The sequence below is a fragment of the Hordeum vulgare genome, chromosome 3H (assembly GCF_904849725.1).
Source record: "Hordeum vulgare subsp. vulgare chromosome 3H, MorexV3_pseudomolecules_assembly, whole genome shotgun sequence".
In the NCBI taxonomy this organism is placed as follows: Eukaryota; Viridiplantae; Streptophyta; class Magnoliopsida; order Poales; family Poaceae; genus Hordeum; species Hordeum vulgare.
In genome coordinates, this window is record NC_058520.1 from 58,373,858 (window position 1) to 58,401,680 (window position 27,823).

At 44.4% G+C, this 27,823-nt stretch overlaps 1 protein-coding gene across 1 annotated transcript; it reads right to left on the reverse strand.

The window, feature by feature from the left end:
- Nucleotides 1-3,710: 3,710 nt before the first annotated feature.
- LOC123441480 (pectinesterase/pectinesterase inhibitor PPE8B-like) lies at nt 3,711-4,403 on the reverse strand. Its single transcript, XM_045117899.1, has one exon. It carries the CDS (start codon nt 4,401-4,403, stop codon nt 3,711-3,713), a length of 693 nt encoding a protein of 230 aa, XP_044973834.1.
- Nucleotides 4,404-27,823: the final 23,420 nt, after the last annotated feature.

Sequence of the window (27,823 nt, forward strand, 5' to 3'; positions counted from 1 at the left end):
TCCTTCTTGGGCACCATGACAACATTGGCGAGCCACTCGGAGTGGTGAACCTCGCGAATGAAGTTGGCTGCCAAAATCTTGGCCACCTCTTCTCCGATTGCCTTCCTCTTGTGCGCGGTGGAACGACGCAGGCGTTCTCGGACAGGCCGAGTGGTGGGATCCACATGTAGTCGGTGCTCAGCCAACTCCCTAGGTACACCTGGCATGTCAGAGGGTTTCCATGCGAAGATGTCCCAGTTCTCACGGAGGAATTGGGTGAGCTCGGCTTCCTATTTAGGATCGAGGATGGTGGAGATGTTTGTCGGGGCAGCGGTGTCGTCCGTCTGGTGGATGCTGACCTTCTTCGTCTCTCCCGCCGGCTGGAATGCGGACTCCGAAGCTGGCTTCTTCGAACGCATCAAGTCAGCGGGGTCGACTGTTTTCTTGTACTCGTCAAGCTCGAGGACGGCCATCTGCTAGTCGGCGATTCTTGATCCCTGCTGCAGACACTCTTCGGCCCGCTGTCGATTGCCTGTGATGGTGATCACACCTTTCGGGCCTGGCATCTTCAGCTTCAGGTATACGTAACATGGACGGGCCATGAAACGTGCATACGCCGGGCGGCCCAGAATTGCGTGGTAAGCTCTCTGGAAGTCCACCACCTCGAATGTCAGCTTTTCCTTGCGGAAGTTCTTGTCGGAGCCGAAAACAACGTCCAACACGATCTAGCCGAGTGATTTGGCCTTTCGTCCAGGGACGACTCCATGAAACTGCATGCTGCTCTCGCTGAGTTTGGACATCGGAATGCCCATCCCCTTGAGAGTGTCGGCGTACATGATGTTCAAGCCACTGCCGCCGTCCATGAGGACTTTGCGCAGTCGGACGCCTTCCACCACCGGGTCGATGACTAGAGGCTGTCTCCCTGGGGTGGGTACGTGTGCTGGATGATCCGACTGGTCAAAGGTGATCGCAGTCTGAGACCATTTGAGGAACTTGGGGTTGGTAGGGGTGGCCATGTTCACCTCCTTGTTCACCAGCTTCAGTCGACTCTTGCTCTCAACGTCAGCAAAAATCATCAGTGTTGCATGGACTTGGGGAAACGGATCCTCCTTATCCTCCTCATCCTGTTCATTGTCCTTTTCACTCGGTTGCCCTTCGCCGAACCCCTGGATCAGGAGGCGACATTGTCAAGTGGTATGCTTCGGATATATGGGGCTGCCCTCTTTATCCATCTTCGTATGAATCGGACATGGCTGGTCCAGGATGGGATTATTGAACTACTTCTTCTTGGGAGTGAACTGAGCCTTCCCCTTGTCCTTGAATTTGGCGTTGGTAACAGCTGTAGCTTCTGCCTGCGGAGTGGACGGAGCTTTCTGCTTCTGCTTCCGAGCGTTATTCCCATCTCCATCAGCAACTGTTTTGTGCTTGCCGCTTCGGATGCGGTCCTCTTCTTCGCCATTTGCATAGCGTGCCGCTATCTCCATCATCTTGCTCATGCAGATGTCGCCTGTTTGGCCGAACTTCAGGTACAGATCCCTGTACCGCACACCTGCCTTTAAGGCGCAGACTGCTTGATGCTCTGTGACATTCTCCACCGTGTGGTAGAGGGTTGTCCAACGCTGAATGAAATCACGCAGGGGCTCATTCTGCTTCTGGACGCAATGCTGGAGCTCCACGAGGCCAGCAGGGCGCTTGGACGTCCCTTCGAAGGTCCTGATGAACACTCGGGCCAGATCTGCCCAACTGTAGATGCTTGAGGGGGCCAACTGGTTCAGCCACGCTCGTGCCGAGCCGTCGAGCATCAGAGGGAGGTGCTTCATGGCGACGTGGTCGTCCCCTCCTCCGATCTGGACTGCCACTCGGTAATCATCCAGCCATGTTTCTGGCTTGGACTCTCCTGTAAACTTGCTGATCCCCGCCGCCAACCGGAAGTCGGGAGGGATGTCAGCCGAACGGATTGTTCGACTGAAACATTCGGGACCAGAAACGATGGTCCTGCTTCCACTCAAACGGTCAATATCGTAACCATCGCGGTGGGCTCGGCCCCTGTCGACCCTTCGTTGGGCGATATGCCCTCTCGCGTCGGGCCTTGGGTCGTAAGTGTCACCGACTGAACGCCGATTATCATGATGTCGGGCCCCGTAGGGCCCATCCCGCGGAGGGGTGCGTGAACGGCTGCCTCCCCTGTGTCGCTGATGAGAACCAGGGCTGTGAACTGACCGATGCGTATTCGCATGAACAGAACTATAGTGATCCTGTTGTGCGACTTGGAGACCGCCGAATTTTGCTGTTGCGCCGTGTGCCACAGGGCGCAGATTTGCTCGATCCCCCTGCCAGCCTCTGAATCAGTCGGCTGAAGGGAATCGGCTATCTTGGCAGCCGTAGCCAAGTTGAGGATGGGTGTGCGGAACAACTCCACGTTGGTCCGCCGAGTGTGCCGACTGGCAGAACGATGAGGTGGACGGCGAGCGCCGGATGTTTCGCCGATCTCGTGCTCGTTCCGGCCAGCTTGACGGGGACCTTCATGGGAGTTGGCCATGTGTACTTCTGCTGCAGGCCCGTGACCCACGCACTCGGAAGGAAACTCAGTCGGGACCGAGTCCGAGCGCCGGGACGACGGGGCAACCACAACCGACTCTAGGACCGCCACTTGTGAAGACGCGTTCTGGCAAGCTCGGGCGTGCTGCACCCAACGCTGGAGCCGCGGACGGCGGGACCGCTTGTTGCGGCGCGTGACGGCGGTGTAGGTCGACACCGGAGCCGACTGCTGGAGAAGAAGAATGCCGCGGGCGCCGCCACGGAAGTGCGTAGCCCCGCGGCGGGGAAGCGCCTCGACGTCGAGAGGAGCGTCCCGAAGCCATGCCGAATCGTCGACGATGAAGGAGAGAGCGCCGAAGAGGATCTCGTGACCCATGCTCGAATCTCCACCGGACGGCATGACGAAACGATGTAGTCGCAAACTCACCGGAAGTCGCTTAGACGCCTGCCCCACGGTGGACGTCAACTGTCGTGGGTATAAGTCTGACAGTAGATGTGTAGGGTACGAAAGGATGGGCAGAGCCTTAGCTAAGGCGAGGTTGTATGAGTTTAGGCCCCTCTGTGGTGGAGGTAATAGCCATACGTCTCAGTGCTCTGGGAGCTTGTTGTCGAGTGGAATATGGAATACAGTGATTTGCCAACCCCTGCACCAGTGAGGGAGGGAGGCTTATATAGAGTGCACTGCCCTCCACAACGGTTCGGTGAACGGGGGTGGAGTAGTGGCGAATAAATGCCTACGTTACAGGTAACGTATGTCTTAAATGCTAATAAAGGCACATGGAAACGTATGACCGTTTCCCTCTAGGGGGGTTACGATGCACAGAGTGGAATCCAATCGGTTAGTTTGATATACTCTGAATGCTCGTCTCCGACTGGATGGTCGAGGATCTGTTACCGACTGGATGATGAGAACTCCTTAGTTCAGTCGGAACTGACTAAGGGCCTTGTCCCTTATGAGGGGTAGTCCTTGGGTATGACTTACAGGGCAGACCTATGACCCTACCCTAGGACTATAACCCCATCACATAGCATAGACATATGTCTACTGAGACTTAGCTTGGCAGTACTAGTCTCTACCCATCTACTCACTCAACCCTTATTTGGATCGCATGCACTTATTACCGATAGATATATACTCGTAGTACGTATGCACACAAGTCCAGTCTTTGAGTGCGGCTTTTACTAATCGTCGTCTACAGCCCAGGCTGGTAAACGACTCCGGTGGCATTGAGCCACTCATCCCCATGGATGAATCGCTTCACCGTGTAATGCTCAGCTTGACCGGCGTCCATAACGTGGAGCCAGGGCACACGCTTGCTCAAGTTTGCCCCAGGGCCCGTGTTCCCGTACTCACTGTAAAAGACTGTAGGCGGGACGTCGCCGTCTGTTTTGTTCCATGCAACCCATCCGCTAGGGTGCACGATGGTGTCGAGGAAGGACTGCATGAAGACCACGTGCGAGTGGTTTTTCCACAGCCTACCAAGGTATGTCTCGGACTCGGAGCCGTTGAGATCTTCTTGTGATGTCACCCTGCAGTTCTGAAACGAGAAGCCTAACGAGCCGTCAGGACCATCGCGGCCTTGGGCTGTAATAACATTGTGTTTTCCTTTCAGCGGGGCACGTGCAAGGAGGAGGCAGTCCTCGAAGACGGCCTTGGCGTTGCCGTAAATGAAGTCCACCGTTCCCGAGATAACGCACTCCCGATAGAACTGGCAGTAGGAGTCGGCGAGCAGCGTGTCCTCGTATCCCTTGAACTCGCAGCGATAGAACACGGAATGTTTGGAGGCTGACCTGAGAGCCACCGCTGCACCAGCTTCCCGGCCCGCCGTATTCTCTACTATGAGGTCACGCGCCAAGAGCATTTTGCCTTTGGCATCTGCATGCATGCGCGCAAATAAAGCAGTAGCGCTGTATTTGTCCCAACGCTAGTGCTAAGTTAGCAGTAGCTCTGGTTCTGATACAGCGCTATGGATAAATGCCCTAGGTCAGTTAGCAGTAGCGCTAGATCATAGCGAGCGCTAGTGCTAACTTAGCAGTAGCGCCGGGACAAATCCAGCGCTACTGCTAACATTATTTTCTGTATTGTTTTTCCTTATTATTATTTTTCTTTATTAATTTTTCTATTTATTGTTTTTCTTTTATTTTTATGTTTTTCTATTTATTATTTTTCCTTTTCTGTTTACTTTTGTTTTTCTTTTGTATTGCTTTCTCCTTTTTGTTTTTATCCCGACGGCCTCGCACGCAGTCGACGATGAGAACGTCTCCCTCCCGGCCACACTGCATGAATATTACCGGAACCATGTGTTGTTTCATACACAAAATAACACTGCACGAATATTTTCTCAGCTGCCTTGAAGACATTTCACATTGAGCTTCTTTCCTTTCTTGTTCGTTGTGTTGATTCTTCTTTTCATGCACCATGGAGTACGATCTTTCACTAGTAGAAAATGAGGCTTTCGGCCGCAACCACAAATCACATTAACCCCGGGTCGAAATAAAACTGAGACCAATGCGATGCATTGTTCCCGATTCGAGCTGCCAGGGCCTCGCGGGGCAAAAGTCCCGGTTCGGTTCGACGCATTAGTTCCGGTTCGTGCCAAAAACCGGGACTAAAGATCAAGTGACCGACACATGGCGTGCCGCGGAGCATTAGTCCCGGTTGGGGCTGGAACCGGGACTAATGGTTAGTCTTCTATCCTGGTTCTGTTCATTAACCAGGACCAAAGAGATGCCTATATATACCTGCCCACCCTCTCCTCTGTTTTTTGGTTGTGTGAGGTGTGCATGCCATGCTCTTTCCACCCTTCTATGCATGCACATGAGGTGTTTGATGAAATTCCTGAGCCACACTTAAGCTTTCTCCTCTCCAAGCTCGACATCTCCAAGCTCCATTTTCCTCAAGATTAGTCTAGGTTTGACGGTGCACCAACTACACAAGTGTTGTAAAGGTTAGCTACTTCATCCTTTAATCTCTCACTACTAGTTTAGCTCATTTCAAATGCTCTAGAAGTAGACTGGTTTGTGGGTTTTAGTGTAGGACTGTATGTGCGAGTTCTTTTGATTTAGATGCAAAAATTGAGCTCAAACTAACTTCTTAGAGTCTGCACATGTGCAGGGTGCCATCCTGTGCCCTTCCTCAGCGTTGTCGACCGCCCGCGCCGATCTCATCGCCAGCACCACCGTGGTGAGCCTCTTGTTCTTATCTTCTTTTTAAAAGAATTTTTTTTTCTTACTTGTATGATTTAGATAGATACTTGTATAAATTACTTACTTTTTTTCTTATATAGTGCGATGGTTTTGGTATCCGCCTCTACCGGCCCTCGTCCTGTCTATGATTCAGATGTGGTATATATATTATCTTTTATAGCTATTTGTTTTATTTAGTGTTTATGACAATTATGACGACCAACGTGACATAGATTTTTTAATCTAGGAGGTATGTGAACCGTAAATTCCAACCGACATAGAAATTCTTGTCGAGAAGTTAAATTTGGTTGAAAAAGAAAACAATTACTTGAAGAAAAAATTGAAAATAATTGAGCAAAAGAATATGGAACTGGAGTTGCATGTTGTCGATGTCGTCGATGATCACAAGATGAAGATGGATGCAATGCGGTTGAAGATGGATGCAATGTGCTTGAAGAGGGATGCACTGCGCTTGAAGATTAGGAATATTAGAAAATATGCCATTGATAAAGAAGCTTGGTATCATTATGCTGTTGGGTCAATTGTTACCTTAGTTGCGATTTTGATCGCATTTGTTGTTGCATTTAAATGTTTTACATAGTTGTATGTTGTTTTATGAGAGAACTTTATGTATTTATTTTTGCAATAATAACATTTGATCACCACTGTACCCTTGTTTTAATGTGATGATGAACTTGTATTAATTTGGTCATTTCTCTATTCGTGATGTTCTTCAATGGTTTTTTGATATACTTAATTTCATAATACAGATGAACCGCCAATGGATGTACGGTGACCTACGCACTTCGGAGTACATTACGAACTAGGACTAATGCCTGAGTCACACTTAAGTTCACACAAAACGGTATCCTCGACCATGGTTAGCAACCTTATCCTTTTGATCTGTAATTGATACAAAAATATTGCATTTTTCCATGTACGGTAGTCATTTCACTATTCATGTATGATGAAGATCGATGCACGGAAGCGATGGATGTACGACGAACGACGCGGTTCCGGATTTATTGCAGGGCTGCATAAATTTATTGATGTAGCTGAGGCAAACAAAGTGCATAATTTTATGCCTTGTCCATGTGTTGACTGTCCAAACGTGAAGGAGTACTCTAGCTTGAAAACCATTCAAGGTCACGTGCTTCGGAGAGGTATCATGCCCACATATTATTGTTGGGACCATGCACACAGAAAGAGGGGTTAGGATGAAAGACAATGAAGAAGAAGATGATGATGACAACTATCCTATGTTCACTGAAGAATACGGTGGTACTGCAATGGAAGACAATGAAGAACAAGGAGGTGAAGAACAACCGGCATCACATGAGTCCGCTGATGGTCTTGGTCGGGTTATTTCTGATGCAAAGAGACAATGTGATACACACAAGGAGAGGCTGAAGTTGGAGGCCATGCTAAAGGATCATAAAAAGTTGTTGTACCCAAATTGCAAAGATGGCAGCACAAAGCTCGGTACCACACTAGAACTGTTGAAATGGAAGGCAGAAACTGGTTTATATGACTAGGGATTTGAGAAGTTACTAAAAATATTGAAGCCGAAGCTTCCAAAGGATAACGAATTGCCCGAGAGTACGTACGAAGAAAAGAAGTCTATCTGCCCTCTTGGATTAGATGTGAAGAAGATACATGCATGCATTAATGACTGCATCCTGTACCGTGGTGAGAAGTACGAGAATATGGACAAATGCCCGGTATGCACTGCATGTCGGTACAAGATCAGACAAGATGACGCTGGTGATGTTGAGGGTGATGACGAGCCCCCCAGGAAGAAGGTTCCTACTAAGGTTATGTGGTACGCTCCTATAATACCACGGTTAAAACGTCTGTTCAGAAACAATGAGCATGCCAAGTTGATGCGATGGCACAAAGACGAGTGTAAGAAAGACGGGAAGTTGAGACACCTCGCAGATGGGTCGCAGTGGAGGAAAATCGAGAGGGAGTGGCCGGACTTTGCAGATGACCCAAGGAACTTATGTCTTGGTCTAAGTATAGACGGCATGAATCCGTTTGCGGAGCAGAGCTGCAGTCACAACACCTGGCACATGACTCTATGTATCTACAACATTCCTCCTTGGTTGTTGATACGTCCCAAACGTATCTATAATTTCTGCTAGTACCATGAACTTTTGGGTGACATTGTTATATGTTTTGCTACAATTTTATATAATTTTGCACATATTTGGACTAACCTACTAACTCAGTGCACCCAGTGCCAATTTTTGTATGCTCATGTCTATTTTGCAGGGGCTTTTACCCAATTTTCCGAAGCCCGAAAAATTCTAGAAAAATCATATAAAAAATCAGCGAAATGGAAGCTTCCGGATCACCAAAGAAGGGCCAAAGGAGGGCCACGTGCCTCCCAGGCGGCCTGCTAGCGCGGCCAGGCCCTAGTCCGTGCCAAGAGGTCGCCTGGGTGGGTCCCACCTCCTCCGGTGCCCTCCTTTGGCCTATATTTAGAGCTCCGAGAGGAAACCCTCCCAGACTTTCTGGAATCGCTAATTTGTCCATCGTTCCACCGCCGCAGCGCTTCCAAGATCAGGAGCGTCAGGAGACCTCTTCCCGGCACCGTGCCAGAGGGAGGATTGACCTCCGGGAGCTTCTCCACCACCATGGATGCTTCCCAGACGTGTCGTGATTAGTCCTCCTTGGACCATGAGTCCATGACCGGTAGCTATGTGATATCTTCTCTCCAATCTTGTGTTTCAATGGTTAGTCCTTGTGAGCTGCCCTACATGATCAAGGCATCTATGTAATTCTCTTGATATTGCTATGCTCGTTTTGTTGGGATCTGATGGATTATGATATTATGTTCAGATTGTTATGAGTTATATATTTTATTATCCTTTTATATTATGTTCCTCAGTGATTCATGCATGTTCTCCGTTGCTATTTATTGCTTTGGCCAAGTAGTAGATTGTAACTCCAAGAGGGAGCGTTATGCATGATTGTGGGTTCATGCCCCTCGATGTCTAGCTTGAGTGATGGAAACATGAGACTAGGGGATGTGCTTTTTGCCACCAGGGAGAAAACAACGGTGCTTGTGACCACGGTTGCAAGGATTGTTTACCTTACGCATAATTCGTTAATGCAGTTGTCCGTTGCTTTGAGTTTACACTTTGGGTGGGGCTCGCAACTTAATACCGGCGAGATGTTCTGGATAGATATCTCAAGGTGGATGATTAGTAAGTAGATGCTGATGAATAAACGGTCTACTTGTCTTGGCGTACTGCCCATTACTATTGAACCTCTAACTATCAAGTAGCATAATTAGCATTGCGGTGCGATCATAATTCTATCAATTGCCCAACTGTGATTTGTTTACCCAAGCGTAGTTGTTTATCGTCTTTTGGGAGAGAGACATCACTAGTGAACATCATGTGACTCCGGTCCATATCACCACCATTGTTAACACCTCCATCATTTACCGCTTTCATTTACTTTTCCGTTGCAATCACTATTACCTTCCCTCTTTTGTTTTCATCCTTTGCAAACTACAAGGCCGGAGAGATTTACAACCTCTCTTTACTTGTTGGGAGTAAAGTTATTTGTTGTGTGTGCAGGTCCACGTCTTCTGCTAGCGCCAGGGTGGAAGACACCTACTTGTTGAGTCTAAGAGTCCTCCTCGTTCAATAAACCTTACAGTCTCCGTGTAAGGGAAATCTGCTGCTGACAACCCTTGTTATCTTTACTTTGAGTTTTTACTTTCAGTTTGGTCTTGATGTGTGTTACTACTGTAGCAACATCATTGTATCTTTATTTTTAAGCATTGTGCCAAGTTATAGCCTCGGATTGCAAGAAAGTTCAAAAATTGTGACATGCTGCCCAGAAACAGATTCAGTCTGTTTGACGGAACAAATCGCCAAGAATCACCAGATCATCTTTTTGATGTGAATGTTTTTGCAGCATGCTCTATATATATGCCTTTACGACATCTATTCTGAGTTCTTTAATTTGAGTGGCAGAAGTGCCCCGAATAAATTATTTACTACCTGTTGTTCTGTTTTTCATAGATTCTGCCATGTTTTGCGTTTTAATTGTTTTGCAAATCCTAAGCTTACTTTTTATTTGCAAAAACCTTTTGGCATTCATAATAAGCAGTAGCTTTTCATGAAAATCTTTATTTCCAGCAGGTAATGAATTAATAAGGGAACTAACCACTCTAATTAGCTTATGATGAGTTTCGTATGAAGGGAGTTTTCAAGTATGCGATGGGAGATGATGAAAGAAGATACATGAGTGTCAAGCGCTCAAGCTTGGGGATTCCCCCATGCACCCCAAGAAATATTGAAAGGAGACTCGAGCGTCTAAGCTTGGGGATGCCCCCGTGCATCCCTTTCTCTATAAACAATCATCAGTTCGTCCATCTCCATGCTATATTTTTATCACTTCATATGATATGTGATATGCTTGGAGCGTCCCGCTATTTGCTTTTTAGTTTGTTTTAGTTTTGCTTGTTGTTCATAACAAGTTAGAACCTAGCCTTCCTTGTTTTGGAGAGACACACGCCCCATTCCACTCTAGAACACAACATAGGTTTTCATGCTTATCATTTTTGTGTGTTCTTCATCTTTTCGTAGCTACTGTCATGCTTAGATCTTAGTTTTCATGATTATCTTTTTAAGAGCTATTATTTAGGTTGATTTTGGAACTCTATTGAGTTATCATGCTTATCTTGTTTAGAGAGTTCGCTCGTTGCACTGAGTTGTGTGTCTTGCATGAGTAGGTAATTGAGGTTGCTATTTAAGTATAGTAGTAACTTGCAATAGTTTTGAGGTATTGATTTGAGTAATGTTTGGACTATTGGTGCCAAGAGCTTGAGACTATTAGTGATAGGTGGTGTATATTGGGAAATCCGTGTGTTTTTCAGAAACTTAAAATTAGTTGAGAACTCTAGCTACTAAATTGATCGCTAACCTCTGGAGGAGTTGGAATATATAGGATACCCTCACATTACCATGAGTCAAGGATGCGCAAGGATAACCAAACCCCCAAACGCTCCTCCTCGGGGTACTTGTCTCTTCGTGAATTTACTAACTAGAAAGAGAGTTAGGAGTAATAAGTGTATGAGTTCTTCAGACTAATGTGAGTATTCCATTGTTGGCACTTCCACCATCCATATTTTGCTAGGCTCTTCGGTACTGTGCATTGCCCTTTCTCATATTGAGAGTTGGTGAAAACTCCTCCGGTGTATCCAAACCCATGACATGATACGCTCTGTCATACATAAGCCTCATTATATGTTTCCTCAAAATAGCCGCCATTCCTACATACTAATGCATTTCCATAGCCTTTCCGAGATACATTGCCATGCAACATCCACTATCTCATGACTTGATCTTCATGTCATACATGCTTTTGCTTGATCATAGAGCCGCATGCTAGTTCGGCCTTGCCCTTATTACTGCTACATGACGCGCTAGTATCATTGCATATCCTGCTACACTCGCAGATGCATACATTTGGATAAAGCATGATAGTTTTCACTTGTCTTTATGTTGAGTACTTCTTATAAAGTGTGATGATTTTTCTTTTTATTCATGTAAAACATAGAGTGTTGCCCTTAAGTGAGGAAAAGATCCCAAAGTGGAAAAAACAAAGATCCCAAAGTGGACAAATGAGATATAAAAAAGAAAGAGCCAAAGATGCCACAAAAATAAAAAAAAGAGAAAAAGAAAAAGAAATAAAAAGAGGGAAGGGGGCAACACTACTATTCCTTTTGAAAGATCCACACTCGTACTCCATTGCAATACTGGTACTACATAGAGATTATTATTCATGCATAACTATGTGGGGACCCTTACACTATAGAACTTGGTTTGGATATTCCAATGATGAGCCTCCTCAAATGAGCTCTAGGTCTTAATGAGCAAACAAGTTGGATGCACCCCCACTAGTTCCATTGGAGAGCTTACCTTAGCTCATATGTGCATCCATTACATGGCAATCCCTACTCCTCACATCATATCTATCATTTGGCTTTCTCTCGCCTATGCTTGTCCTCATTGATGTGAGCCTTTCACACCTTTTTGTCTTCCTTCCCCATCATTATTCTATTTCCATCCTAAGTGCCAACATATCTTGCTTACGCTCATCCATGGCATGAGTGCTCAAAATCGAAAGGGAGAGGATCATTTTGATTTGTGCCTGACTAGTGGTCTGGGGATGAGTCAACATAAGATTCCGAAGGAGACTAAGTGTGAGGTTTAGTAGATTGAGTTATAATTAAAAAAATATTTTATGATCTCAACCCATCTCCTAGTTCTTGGATGCAAACGCCATTTGGGGACATTCGAGTCACGGACAGCGAGAGCTCTTGCACCTTTATGTTCTTACTTTGCTAAACTCAATACTAGATATAGACTCTTTCTTGTTATTGTCTTGACTTGAATTGCATATCGTACTTGATTTACTTTGAAGTTCTTATATGTGTGTTAGCATGTCACCACAGAAATTATTGTGTTATCATTTATCTTCTCGAGGACGAGCAGAAATTAAGATTAGGGATGTTGATACGTCCCAAACATATCTATAATTTATGCTTGTTCCATGATCTTTTCATTGGAAATATGCCCTAGAGGCAATGATAAAATAGTTATTATTATATTTCCTGTTTCAAGATAATCGTTTATTATCCATGCTATAATTGTATTGAATGAAAGCATAGATACATGTGTGGATATATAGACAAAACAATGTCCCTAGCAAGCCTCTAGTTGGCTAGCCAGTTGATCAAGGATGGTTAAGGTTTTCTGACCATATGCAAGTGTTGTCACTTGATAAATGGATCACATAATTAGGAGAATCATGTGATGGACTAGACCCAAACTATGAACGTAGCATGTGATCGTGTCATTTTATTGCTATTGTTTTCTACGTGTTAAGTATTCATTCCTTTGACCTTGAGATCATGTAACTCACTAACACCGGAGGAATACCTTGTGTGTATGAAACGTCACAATGTTACTGGGTGACTACAAAGGTGCTCTACAGGTATCTCCGAAGGTGTTCGTTGAGTTAGCATGGATCAAGACTGGGATTTGTCACTCCTTATGACAGAGAGGTATCTCGGGGCTCACTTGGTAATAAAATATCACATACAAGCCTTGCAAGCAATGTGACTCAAGTGTAAGTCACGAGATCTTGTATTACGGAACAAGTAAAGAGACTTGCCGGTAACGAGATTAAAATAGGTATAGGGATACCGACGATCAAATCTCGGGCAAGTAACATACCGAAGGACAAAGGGAATGTTATACGAGATTATATGCATCCTTGGCGGAGAGGTTCAACCAATAATACTTTTGTAGAATATGTAGGATCCAATATGGACATCCAGGTCCTGCTATTGGATATTGACTGAGGAGTGTCTCGGGTCATGTCTGCATAGTCCTCGAACCCGCAGGGTCTGCACACTTAAGGTTCGGTGACATTTTAGTATAATTGAGTTATATATGTTGGTGACCGAAGGTTGTTCGGAGTCCCGGATGAGATCACGTACGTCACGAGGGTTTCCGCAATGGTCCAGAAACGAAGATTGATATATAGGATGGTTTCATTTGGTCACCGGAAAGATTTCAGGCATTAGCGGGAGTGTACTGAGAGTGACGAATGGGTTCCGGGTATTCACTGGGAGGGGCCCAGCCACCCGGGAGTGAGCCCAGTGACCCCAGGGTGGAGCACCAGCCCATAGTGGGCTGGTGAGGCCAGCCCAAGAGGGTATGGCGCCATAAGGAGAAAATACCAAAGGAGAGGAAGAAACAAGGAAAGAGGGAGGTGGGAAGGAAGGAGTGGACTCCTTCCCCCAAACCAAATTGGGGTGGGAGTCCACCTCCTCCCAATCATCTGGCGCCCTTAGGGCTCCCTTAAGCCCCAAGGATAGCCCCTCCCCTCCTCCTATATATATTGGTGGTTTTAGGGCTTTTGAGACACAACTTTGCCACGTGCAACTCAAACCTATACCACGTAGTTCTTCCTCTAGATAGGATTTCTGCGGAGCTCGGGCGGAGCTCTGCAGGTGTAGATCACCACCACTGGCGCGCAGTCACGCTTCCGTAGAACCCATCTACTTCCCCGTCTCTCTTGTTGGATCAAGAAGGCGGAGATTGTCATCGAGCTGTACGTGTGCTGAACGCGGAGGTGCCGTCCGTTCGGCGCTAGATCGAAACAGATCGTGGGATGACGGTGATTTGAATAACAAAGCTGTACCACTACATCAACCGTGTTTCTTAATGCTTCCCGCTTAGCGATCTACAAGGGTATGTGGATCCAATCTCCCTCTCGTAGATGAACATCACCATGATAGGTCTTCGTGTGCGTAGGAAATTTTTTGTTTCCCATGCAACGTTCCCCAATAGTGGCATCATGAGCTAGGTTCATGCGTAGATGTTATCTCGAGTAGAAGACAAATGTTTTTGTGGGTGTTGATGTTCGAATTGCTGCCCTCCTTAGTATTTTCTCGATTTGGCAGTATTGTTGGATTGAAGCGGCCCGCACCGACATTACTCGTACGCTTATGAGAGACTGGTTTCATCGACCAACATGCAACTCGTTGCATAAAGATGACTGGCGGGTGTCGGATTCTTCAACTTTAGTTGAATTGGATTTGACCGAGGCTGTCCTTGGAGAGAGGTTAAATAGCAATTTGCACATCTCCGTTGCAGTTTTTGTGTAAGTTAGATGCGATCATACTAGATACCCATAGCAACCACGTAAAACATGCAACAACAAATTAGAGGACGTGTAACTTGTTTTTGTAGGGTATGCTTGTGATATGATATGGCCAAAGACATGATGTGATATATTGGATGTATGAGATGATAATGTTGTAATAGTTAATACCGACTTGCACGTCGATGCTACGACAACCGGAAGGAGCCATAGGGTTGTCTTTAAACTAACGTTTGTGTTTGCAGATGCATTTACTATATTGCTAGGTTGTAGCTTTAGTAGTAATAGTATAGATAGCACGACAAACTCGATGGCGGCACGATGATGGAGATCATGGTGTGGCGCCGGTGACAAGAAGATCATGCCGATGCTTTGGTGATGGAGATCAAGAAGCACAAGATCATGGCCATATCATGTCACTTATGAATTGCATGTGATGTTAATCCTTTTATGCACCTTATCTTGCTTAGAACGACGGTAGCAATATAAGGTGACCCCTCACTGAAATTTCAAGATGAAATTGTGTTCTCCCCGACTATGCACCATTGCGATAGTTCATCGTTTGAAGACACCACGTGATGATCGGGTGTGATAGACTCAACGTTCACATATAACGGGTGCAAAACAGTTGCACACGCGGAACACTTGGGTTAAACTTGACAAGCCTAGCATGTGCAGACATGGCCTCGGAACACAAGAGACTGAAAGGTCGAGCATGAATCGTATAGTTGATATGATTAGCATAGAGATGTTTACCACTGAAACTATACTCAACTCACATGATGATCGGACTTGAGTTAGTGGATTTGGATCATGCACCACTCAAATGACTAGAGGGATGTATTTTTTTTAGTGAGAGTTTATTGGTAATTTGATTAGTTAAACTCTAATTGTCTTGAACATAGTCTATGTCCATGTTGCAATATTTTATGTTGTAGATCAATGGCTCACGCAGTAGCGACCCTGAATTTCAATACATTCCTAGAGAAAGCTAAGTAGAAAGATGATGGAAGCAACTTTGTAGATTGGGCACGTAATCTTAGGCTCATCCTACAAGCTGGGAAAAAGAATTATGTCCTTGATGCTGCGCTAGGAGATGAACCACCCGCTACATCTGACCAAGATGTTTTGAAAGCTTGACAATCACGTAAGGAGGACTACTCAGTAGTTCAATGTGCAGTTTTGTATGGCTTAGAACCGGGACTTCAACGCCATTTTGAGCGTCATGGAGCATATGAGATGTTCCAGGAGTTGAAGTTTATCTTTCAGAAGAACGGCCGAATCGAGAGGTATGAGACCTTTGATAAATCCTATGCTTGCAAGATGGAGGATAATTCGTCTGTCACTGAACATGTGCTCAAAATGTCTGGGTACTCAAACCGTCTAGCTGAGCTGGGGATTGAACTCCCGCAAGAGGCTATCACTGACAGAATTCTTCAATCACTGCCACCTAGCTATAAGAGCTTTGTGTTGAACTATTACATGCAAGGGATGAAAAAGTCACCCGGCGAGTTATTCACGATGCTGAAAGTCGCAGAGTCAGAACTTCGGAAAGAGCATCAAGTGTTGATGGTCAATAAGATCACTGATTTCAAGAGAAACGGCAAAGGCAAGAAGGGTAACTCCAAGAAGAGCGGCAAACCTGTTGCCAATCCGATGAAGAAACCCAAGGCTGGACCTAAGCTAGAAATGGAGTGTTATTATTGCAAGGGGATGGGTCACTGGAAGCGCAATTGCCCGAAGTATTTGGCTGATAAGAAGGTGACGAAAGAAAAATCAGGTATATGTGATATACATGTTATTGATGTGTACTTAACCAACTCTCGTAGTAGTGCCTGGGTATTTGATTCCAGTTCTGTTGCTCATATTTGCAACTCGAAACAGGAACTGCAGAATAAACGAAGACTGACGAAGGATGAATTGACGATGCGCGTGGGAAATGGTTCCAAGGTTGATGCAATCGCCGTCGGCATATTCTCACTTCAGTTGCCATCAGGATTAGTTATGAACTTAAATAATTTTTATTATGTGCCTGCATTAAGCATGAACATTCTATATGGAGCTTGTTTATTGCGAGACGGTTACTCATTTAAGTCAGAGAATAATGGTTGTTCTATTTCTATGAGTAATATCTTTTATGGTCATGCACCCAATGTGAGAGGTTTTTTCATATTGAATCTTGATTGTGATGATACATATGTACATAACATTGAGACCAAAAGATGTAGAGTTAACAATGATAGCGCCACATTTTTGTGGCACTGCCACTTAGGTCATATTGGAGTAAAGCGCATGAAGAAACTCCATTCTGATGGGCTTTTAGAGTCACTTGATTTTGAATCACTTGACACGTGTGAACCATGCCTCATGGGCAAGATGACTAAGACTCCGTTCTCCGGAACAATGGAGCGTGCAAGTGACTTGTTGGAGATCATACAGACCGATTTGTGCGGTCCAATGAGTGTGGAGGCGCGCGGTGGAAATCGTTATTTTCTCACCTTCACTGATGATTTTAGTAGGTATGGATATATCTACTTGATGAAGCACAAGTCTGAAACGTTTGAGAAGCTCAAGCAATTTCAGAGTGAAGTCGAAAATCATCGTAACAAGAAGATCAAGTTCCAGCGTTCTGATCGAGGGGGCGAATATCTGAGTTTCGGGTTTGGTGCTCACTTAAGACAATGTGGAATTGTTTCACAGTTGACACCGCCTGGAACACCACAACGTAATGGTGTGTCCGAACGTTGTAATCGTGCTTTGTTAGATATGGTGCGATCTATGATGTCTCTTACCGATTTGCCGTTATCGTTTTGGGGTTATGCATTAGAGACAACTGCATTCACTTTAAATAGGGCACCGTCAAAATCCGTTGAGACGACACCATATGAGCTATGGTTTGGCAAGAGGCCAAAGTTGTTGTTTCTTAAAGTTTGGGGATGTGATGCTTATGTCAAAAAGCTTCAGCTTGAAAAGCTGGAACCCAAAGCAGAAAAGTGCGTCTTCATAGGTTACCCAAAGGAGACACTTGGGTACACCTTCTATCTCAGATCCGAGGGCAAATTGTTTGTTGCCAAGAACAGAGCTTTTCTTGAGAAGGAGTTTCTCCGAAAGAATTGAGTGGGAGGAAGATAGAACTTGATGAGGTTGTAGAACCTCTACTCCCTCTAGATGGTGTCGCAGGGCAGGGTAAACCTCTGTCGAAGTAACGCCGGTTGAGGAGGAAGCTAATGATGATGATCATGAAGATTCGGATCAAGTTGCTATCGGACCTCGTAGGTCGACAAGATCACGTACTGCTCCTGAGTGGTACGGTAATCCTGTCTTATAAATCATGTTGTTAGACAACAATGAACCTGCGAATTATGAAGAAGCAATGGTGGGCCCAGATTCCAACAAATGGCTGGAGGCCATGAAGTCCGAGATAGGATCTATGTATGAAAACAAAGTGTGGACTTTGGAAGTATTACCTGAAGGTCGCAAGGCTATTCAGGAGAAATGAATCTTTAAGAAGAAGACGGACGCGGATGGTAATGTGACGGTTTATAAAGCTCGACTTGTGGCAAAGGGTTTTTCACAAGTTAAAGGAGTTGATTACGATGAGACGTTCTCACCGGTAGCGATGCTTAAGTCCGTCCGAATCATGTTAGCAATAGCTGCATTTTTCGATTATGAAATCTGGCAGATGGATGACAAAACGGCGTTCCTTAATGGTTTTCTCAAGGAAGAGTTGTATATGATGCAACCCGAAGGTTTTGTTGATCCAAATTATGCTAACAAAGTATGCAAGCTCCAGTGATTCATTTATGGACTAGTGCAAGCATCTCAGAGTTGGAATAAGCGCTTTGATGAGGTGATCAAAGCATTTGGGTTTATACAAGTTGTTGGAGAATCTTGTATTTAGAAGAAAGTGAGTGGGAGCTCTATGGCCTTTCTAATATTATATGTGGATGACATATTGCTGATTGGAAACAATGTGGAGTTTTTAGAGGGCGTAAAAGATTACTTGAACAAATGTTTTTCAATGAAGGACTGAGGAGAAGCTGCTTACATTCTAGGCATTAAGATCTATAGGGATAGATCGAGGCGCCTCATAGGACTTTCACAAAGCACATACCTTGATAAAGTTTTGAAGAAGTTCAAAATGGAACAGTCCAAGAAGGGGTTCTTGCCAGTATTACAAGGTATAAAGTTGAGTAAGACTCAGTGTCCAGTAACTGTGGAAGATAGAGAAAAGATGAGTACCATCCCCTATGCTTCAGCCATAGGGTCTATCATGTATGCAATGCTGTGCACTAGACCAGACGTCAACCTGGCCATAAGTATGGCAGACAGGTTTCAAAGTAATCCAGGAGTGGATCACTGGACGACGGTCAAGAATATTCTAAAGTACATGAAAAGGACTAAGGAAATGTTTCTCGTTTATGGAGGTGACGAAGAGCTCGTCGTAAAGGGTTACGTCGACGCAAGCTTTGACACTGATCCGGATGACTCTAAGTCTCAAACCGGATACGTATTTATTCTTAATGGGGGTGCGGTAAGCTGGTGCAGTTCCAAGCAAAGCGTCGTAGCACATTCTACATGGGAGGTGGTGTACATGGCTGCCTTGGAGGCAGCTAAGGAGGGTGTCTGGATGAAGCAGTTCATGACGGATCGTGGAGTTGTGTCAAGTGCACTAAGTCCAATAACTCTGATCTGTGACAACACTGGTGCCATTGCTTTAGCAAAGGAACCAAGGTTTCACAAGAAGACCAGACACATCAAACAATGCTTCAACCTCATCCGCAACTACGTCGAAGGAGAGGACGTAAATATTTGCAAAGTGCACACGGATCTGAATGTAGGAGATCCGCTGACTAAACCTCTTCCACGAGCAAGGCATGATCAACACCAGAACTGTATGGGTGTTTGATTCATTCCAATGTAAGTCGCATAGCAATGTGAGACTAGATTATTAACTCTAGTGCAAGTGGGAGACTGTTGGAAATCTACCCTAGAGGCAATGATAAAATAGTTATTATTATATTTCCTATTTCAAGATAATCGTTTATTATCCATGCCATAATTGTATTGAATGAAAGCATAGATACATGTGTGGATATATAGACAAAACAATGTCCCTCGCAAGCCTCTAGTTGGCTAGCTAGTTGATCAAGGATGATTAAGGTTTTCTGACCATATGCAAGTGTTGTCACTTGATAACTGGATCACATCATTAGGAGAATCATGTGATGGCCTAGACCCAAACTATGAACGTAGCATGTGATCGTGTCATTTTATTGCTATTCTTTTCTGCGTGCCAAGTATTCATTCCTATGACCATGAGATCATGTAACTCACTGACACCGGAGGAATACCTTGTGTGTATCAAACGTCACAACGTTACTGGGTCACTATAAAGGTGCTCTATAGGCATCTCCGAAGGTGTCCGTTGAGTTAGCATGGATCAAGACTGGGATTTGTCACTTTGTGTGACGGAGATGTATCTCGGTGCCCACTCGGTAATACAACATCACATACAAACCTTGCAAGCAATGTGACTCAAGTGTAAGTCACGTGATCTTGTATTACAGAACGAGTAAAGAGACTTGCCGGTAACGAGATTGAAATAGGTATGGGGATACCGACGATCAAATCTGGGGCAAGAATCATACCGAAGGACCAAGGGAATGTTATAAGGGATTAAATGAATCTTTGGCACAGAGGTTCAATTGATAAGATCTTCGTAGAATATGTAGGATCCAATATGGGCATCCAGGTCCCGCTATTGGATATTGATCGAGGAGTGTCTCGGGTCATGTCTACACAGTTCTCGAATCCGCAGGGTCTGCACACTTAAGGTTCGGTGACGTTTTAGTATAATTGAGTTATATGTGTTGGTGACCGAAGGTTGTTCGGAGTCCCGGATGAGATCACGTACATCACGAGGGTTTTCGGAATGGTCCGAAAACGAAGATTGATATATAGGATGATTTCATTTGACCACCGGAAAGATTTTGGGCATTACCCGATGTGTACTGGGAGTGATGAATGGGTTCCGGGTATTCACCGGGAGGGGCCCACCCACCCAGGAGTGAGCCCAGTGACCCTAGGGTGGCGCACCAGCACTTAGTGGTTTGGTGAGGCCAGTCCAAGAGGGCTATGGCGCCACAAGGAGACAATACCAAAGGAAAAGAAAAAGCAAGGAAAGAGGGAGGTGGGAAGGAAGCAGTCCCGAACCGAATTGGGGCGGGAGTCCACCTCCTCCCAATCGGCCGGCGCCCTTGGGGCTCCCTTGAGCCCCAAGGCTGGCCCCTCCACTCCTCCTGTATATATTGGTGGTTTTAGGGCTTTTGAGACAAAACTTTGCCACATGCAACTCAAACCTATACCACATAGTTCTTCCTCTAGATTGGATTTCTGCGGAGCTCGGGCGGAGCCCTGTAGGAGTAGATCACCACCATCGACGCGTCGTCACACTGCCCGAGAACTCGTCTACTTCCCCATCTCCCTTGCTGGATCAAGAAGGAGGAGATCGTCATCGAGCTGTACGTGTGCTGAACGCGGAGGTGCCGTCCATTCGGCGCTAGATCGGAACGGATCATGGGACGACGGTGATTTGAATCACGAAGCTGTACCACTACATCAACCGCGTTTCTTAACGCTTCCCGCTTAGTGATCTACAAGGGTATGTGGATCCAATCTGCCTCTCGTAGATGATCATCACCATGCTAGGTCTTCGTGTGCGTAGGATTTTTTTTGTTTCCCATGCAACGTTCCCCAATACTTTTGGGTGACATTGTTATATGTTTTGCTACACTTTTATATCATTTTACACATATTTGGACTAACCTACTAACTCAGTGCACCCAATGCCAGTTTCTGTCCATTGATGTCTATTTTGCAGGGGCTTTTACCCAATTTTCTAAAGCCCAAAAAATTCCAGAAAAATATATATAAAATCAGCGAAACAAAAGCTTTCGGTTCACTAAAGATGGGCCAAAGGGGGGCCAGGGGCCTCCCACGCGGCCTGCTCGCGCGGCAAGGCCCGAGGCTACGCTAGGAGGTCGGCTGGGTGGGTCCCACCTCCTCGGTGCCCTCCTTTGGCCTATATTTAGAGTCCCCAGAGGAAACCCTCGGAGACATTCTGGAATCATGAATTTCTCCATCGTTCCGCCACCGCAACGCTTCCAAGATAGGGAGCGTCAGGAGACCTCTACTCGGCACCCTGCCGGAGGGAGGATTGACCTCCGGGAGCTTCTCCACCACCATGGACGCTTTCCGGATGTGCCGTGATTAGTCCTCCTTGGACCATGAGTCCATGACCAGTAGCTATGTGATGTCTTCTCTCCATTCTTGTGCTTCAATGGTTGGTCCTTGTGAGCTGCCCTACATGATCAAGGTATCTATGTAATTCTCTTGCTATTGATATGCTCGGTTTGTTGGGATCTGATGGATTATGAGATCATGTTTAGATTTATATGAGTTATATATTTGATTATCCTTTTATATTATGTTCCTTAGTGATTCATGCATGTTCTCCATTGCTATTAATTGCTTTGGCCAAGTAGTAGATTGTAACTCCAAGAGGGAGCGTTATGCATGATTGTGGGCTCATGCCCCTCGATGTCTAGCTTGAGTGACAGAAACATGAGACTAGGGGATGTGCTTGTTGCCATCAGGGAGAAAACAATGGTGCTTGTGACCACTGTTGCAAGGATTGTTTACCTTACGCATAGTTCGTTAATGCAGTTGTCCGTTGCTTTGAGTTCACACTTTGGGTGGGGCTCGCAACTTAATACCGGCGAGATGTTTTGGATAGACATCTCAAGGTGGATGATTAGTAAGTAGATGCTAATGAATAAACGGTCTACTTGTCTTGGCGTACTGCCCATTACTATTGAACCTCTAACTATCAAGTAGCATAATTAGCATTGCGGTGCGATCATAATTCTATCAATTGCCCAACTGTGATTTGTTTACCCAAGCATAGTTGTTTATCGTCTTTTGGGAGAGAGACATCACTAGTGAACATCATGTGACTCTGGTCCATATCACCACCATTGTTTACACCTCCATCTTTTACCGCTTTCATTTACTTTTCTGTTGCAATCACTATTACCTTCCCGCTTGTGTTTTGATCCTTTGCAAACTACAAGGCCGGAGAGACTGACAACCTCTCTGTACTCGTTGGGAGGAAAGTTATATGTTGTGTGTGCAGGTCCACATCTTCTGCTAGCGCCAGGGTGGAAGACACCTACTTGTTGAGCCTAGGAGTCCTCCTGGTTTGATAAACATTACATTTCCGTGTAAGGGAAATCTGCTGCTGACTACATCTCCACCTTCCACTCGGGGTAACCCACGAGGGGTGAGAAGTATATCCATCAACTCTACATCACTTGTGCATGAAGCGAAAGTTCATTATGATATCAGTGCTCATCCAAGGACCGAAACAACCCGGGAACGGCATTGATGTGTACCTAAGGCCACTAGTTGATGAACTTTTGCAGTTGTGGGCCAAACCATGTGTACGTGTGTGGGATGAGCACAAACAACGGGAATTTGACCTACGAGCATTGTTGTTCATAACCATCAATGATTGGCCTGCTCTTAGTAACATTTTATAACAGTCAAACAAGGGATACAATGCATGCACACACTGTTTGGATAAGACTAAAGGTACATATTTGGAAAAATCTAAGAAGGTTGTCTACCTGGGGTGTCGTCAATTTGTTACGTCTAATCATCGTGTAAGAATGAAAGGCAAGCATTTAACCGGTGAGGCAGATCACCGGAAGAAGTCTAACCTCCCTAATGGTAATGAGTTATTGGCTATGGTCAAGGAATTGGATCAAATAGTAATCTTTAGAAAGGGTCCTGGCGGTCAATCTGTTCCGAAAGACGACGTTACCGGACACGTGCCCATGTGGAAAAAGAAATCTTTATTTTGGGAGCTACCCTATTGGAAACACTTAGAGGTCCGGTCTTCAATCGACGTGATGCACGTGATGAAGAATCTTTGCGTGAACCTGCTAGGCTTCCTGGGCATGTATGGGAAGACAAAACATACACCAGAAGGACGGGAGGATCAACAACGTATGAAAGACCCATACGACGAGAAGACTGATAAAGGGTGTCCATACTTAAGCAACTACGCTCTTACCAAAGCAGAGAAGGAAAACTTTTTTGAATGCCTGAGAAGTATGAAGGTCCCCGCAGGCTTGCCGTCTAATATAAAGGGAATAATAAATATGGCAGAGAAAAAAATTCCAGAACCTGAAGTCTCATGATTGCCACGTGATTATGACGCAGTTACTTCCGGTTGCATTGAGGGGGCTTCTACCTGAAAATGTTCGATTACCCATTGTGAAGCTATGTGCATTCCTTAATGCAATATCTCAGAAGGTAATCGATCGAGAATGTCTGGAAAGGCTACAGAAGGATGTGGTCCATTGTCTTGTCAGTTTTGAGTTGGTGTCCCCCCGTCCTTCTTAAATATTATGACGCATCTCCTGGTTCACCTAGTCGACGAGATTTCCATTCTCGGTCCTGTATTTCTACACAATATGTTCCCCTTCGAGAGGTTCATGGGAGTCTTAGAGAACTATGTTTATAACCGTGCTAGGCCAGAAGGAAGCATCTCCAAGGGCTATGGAACAGAGGAGGTCATTGGGTTCTGTGTAGACTTTCTTCCCGACCTTAAGTCGATTGGTGTTCCTGAATTGCGACATGAGGGGAGACTGAGTGGAAAATGCATGCTAGGAAAGAAAGCAGTGATATGTAGGGACGGACATTCTTTCACTCAAGCACACTACAGAGTTCTAAAAAGTTCCACGTTTGTGGCTTCGTATATTGAGGAACACAAGAATTTTGTACGCTCCGAGTTCCCGGGGAAGGCTATCTCCTATATTGAAGAAAAACACATGGATACTTTCGGCAGTTGGTTGCTAGCACGTCTCATGAATGACAACACTATTGGAGATCAACTCTACTTGTTGTCCGCATCCCCTTCTTCGACTGTATTACATTTCCAAGGGTACGATATAAATGGGAATACATTTTACATGACCGCCCAAGATAAAAAGAGCACCAACCAAAACAGTGGTGTCCGGTATGACGCAACATACGAGAATGGGAAAAAGGACACATACTATGGTTACATAGAGGAGATATGGGAACTTGACTATGGACCTACTTTTAAGGTCCCTTTGTTTCAGTGTAGTGTGGTGAACATGAATGGACTAGTTCTACGGAATGACAACAATTGATCTCAAGAATCTTGGTTACAGAGACGAGCCATTCGTTCTAGCCAAAGATGTGGCTCATGTTTTCTACATGAAAGACATGTCCACCAGACCGAAAAAAGAAAAAAAATCAAACGAATACATCGTACGATGAGCCAAAGTGTCACATAGTTCTTTCAAGGAAAAGAAACATCATGGGAATCGAGGACAAGACAGACATGTCGGCAGATTGTAATAAGTTTGATGAAATTCCGCCCTTCATAGTGAGAATTGACACAAGCATCCCGTTAAATAATGAAGATGCTCCATGGTTACGGCCAAAGCGGTCATAGGCAAGGGATCGAAATATAAATATATGTAATTATTAAATTTTATGTGATGTGTACTAATGTATTAAACTTTGAAAGAGATTGTCCGTTTTGTACACGAAGTGCATCCAGTTTTTGTCGTAACCCTCTCAACTTTTCAGCACATGCTATGTGGGTGAAATGATGATACCATGCCAACTTTCAACCTTTTCAGAGTTCATTTGTAGCGCTTTTCAATTTCAGGGCCAGTTAGCTCAAAAATAAGTAAATGCACGAAAAATACAAAATGAAGTCCGAAATGGTTGAAATTGATGATGTGCCTTTGAATGGTGCATTTTGAACACACAAAAAGTCTGGAGTTCAAATAAGTTCAAAAAAATGAAATCCCTTTGTAACAGATGAGTTTTCCTTCGAAACCCTGATACTTCGAAAGAGATTTTCCGTTTTGTACACGAGGTGCATCCAGTTTTCGTCGTAACCCTCTCAACTTTTTAGCACATGATATGTGGCTGAAATTATTATACCATGCCAACTTTCAACCTTCCAGAGTTCATTTTGAACACACACAGAGTCTAGAGTTCAAATAAGTTCAAAAAATTGAAATCCCCTTGTAGGAGATGAGTTTTCGTTCGAAACCCTCATACTTTGAAAGAGATTGTCCGTTTTGTACACGAAGTGCATCCAGTTTTTGTCGTAACCCTCTGAAATTTTTAGCACATGCTATGTGGGTGAAATTATGATACCGTGCCAACTTTCAACCTTTTCAGAGTTCATTTGTAGTGCTTTTCAATTTCAGGGTCAATTATCTCAAAAAATAAGTAAATGCATGAAAAATACCAAATGAAGTGTGAAACTTTTGAAAATTGATGACGTGCCTTTGAATGGTGGATTTTGAACACACAAAAAGTCTAGAGTTCAAATAAGTTCAAAAAAATGAAATTCCTTTGTAACAGATGAGTTTTCGTTCGAAGCCCTGATACTTCGAAAGAGATTGCCCGTTTTGTACACGAAGTGCATCCAGTTTTTGTCGTAACCCTCTCAACTTTTAGCACATGCTATGTGGGTGAAATGATGATACCATGCCAACTTTCAACCTTTTCAGAGTTCATTTGTAGTGCTTTTCAATTTCAGGGTCAATTAGCTAAAAAAATAAGTAAATGCATGAAAAATACCAAATGAAGTGTGAAATTGTTGAAAATTGATGATGTGCCTTTGAATGTTGCATTTTGAACACACAAAAAGTCTGGAGTTCAAACAAGTTCAAAAAATGAAACAAAAAAAATCAACTCAAAAAAAATTCATAAAGTTTATTGTTAAAATATTTAATAGAAAACAAAAATAAAAGAGTCAACTAAAAAGAATCAACTACAACATTAACTAAAAAGAATGAACTAAAAATAGTCAACTAAAATTATCAAAGTGTTTATTTGTTAAAAAGAATCAAGTAAAGCGTTAACTAAAAAGAAACAAAAAAAATATCAACTCAAAAGAATTTTCATAAAGTTTTTTTGTTAAAATCTTTAATAGAAACTAAAATAAAAGAGAAAAAAAATCTTTAATAGCAAAGAATTAAAGTAAAGTTATTCACAAATTTCAAAGAATTCAAATTTAAACTATTCAAATTTGAAAACTAATGGCACTAACAAAAAGTTTATTATTTTTGTGACCTAAAGCAAAAAAAGAATCACTCAAAAACACTAAGTATTTAGCTGTAAGTAGAAAAAAAGCAAAAAAAAGGAAAAAAATATATATGCGAATTTATAGAGAAAATCTAACCTAAATTCAAAGTGCTAGTTAGGCTAACTAACACTTTGAATTTAGGTTGAATTTCGTCTTTAAATTCACAACTATTTTCACTTCTAGAACTGCAGGGCAGAGTGAGTGCGTTTAGGCCCGTAAGCCAGGTTTGAGAGGAGCTTAAGATGGTTGGGACAACGGGGCTTATAAACTAGTCTCAGCTCCTCTCAAGAAGCGAGGTGGGACTAATTTTGGCTGCGGCATCCAAAGTTGTCAGAATCGTGACTCAAGTCTTAGAATCTTATGACTTTATGATCCAAACTAGCCCCTCCGATTCTACGATTTTGCTCATAGAATCTAAGTTTCTACGATCCTAGTAGTTATGATTCTACGATTCACGATCCTACCAACGGAGCCCTGATCTGATTCAGAATCACGATTATAACAACCTTAGCGGCATCACCCACCCTTTAGTCCCGGTTGGAGTCACCAACCGAGACTAAAGGCCCCCGCTTCCCGCCTTTCAGCCTACCGAAAAAGGACCTTTAGTCCTGGTTGGTGGCTCCAACCGGGACTAAAGGGGGGGTCTTTAGTCCCGGTTGGAGCCCCAAACCGGGACTAAAGGCCTCTCTATATAAGCTGGACTTGGAATTCTCCAATCCAAATCGCCGCCAGTTCATTCTTCCTCCTCTCGCCTGCACTGTGCACCGGACGACGACCTCGACGCCGCCAGGCTGCGCGCCATCATCGTCTCTCTGCCGTCCTCGACACCACCTCGACGCCCTCCTCGCCAGCGCCGGACCTCCTCGCGTGCCCTCCTCTTCGTTGCCGAGCCCGCTCTTCGTTGTCGCCGGCCTCCTCTGCTCCCACGCGTGGTGAGCTCGTCGGCCTCCTCTTTTTGATGATTGATAGTTTTGATTATTGATATATAATTGTGATTGAGATGAGATTTAGAAAGATGGATGTGATTGATAAACTGAATTTTGGTCCAAAAAAATGAAAGGTTAGCATATTATTATAATCTTTCTAGTTGTGGCAAAATTGCTCTTTTATTAGAATATTTTGGGCTTCTTTGATTCATAATATTTTTAAAATGCAGGAATAGGAAAAATGGAGGATTTGAGTGGCATGTCCATTTGAACCCTATAGGATTAGTAA

Coding starts and splice junctions, on each gene's coding strand:
- LOC123441480 (XM_045117899.1), bottom strand. CDS start 4,403: ATGCATGCAGATGCCAAAGGCAAAATGCTCTTGGCGCGTGACCTCATA.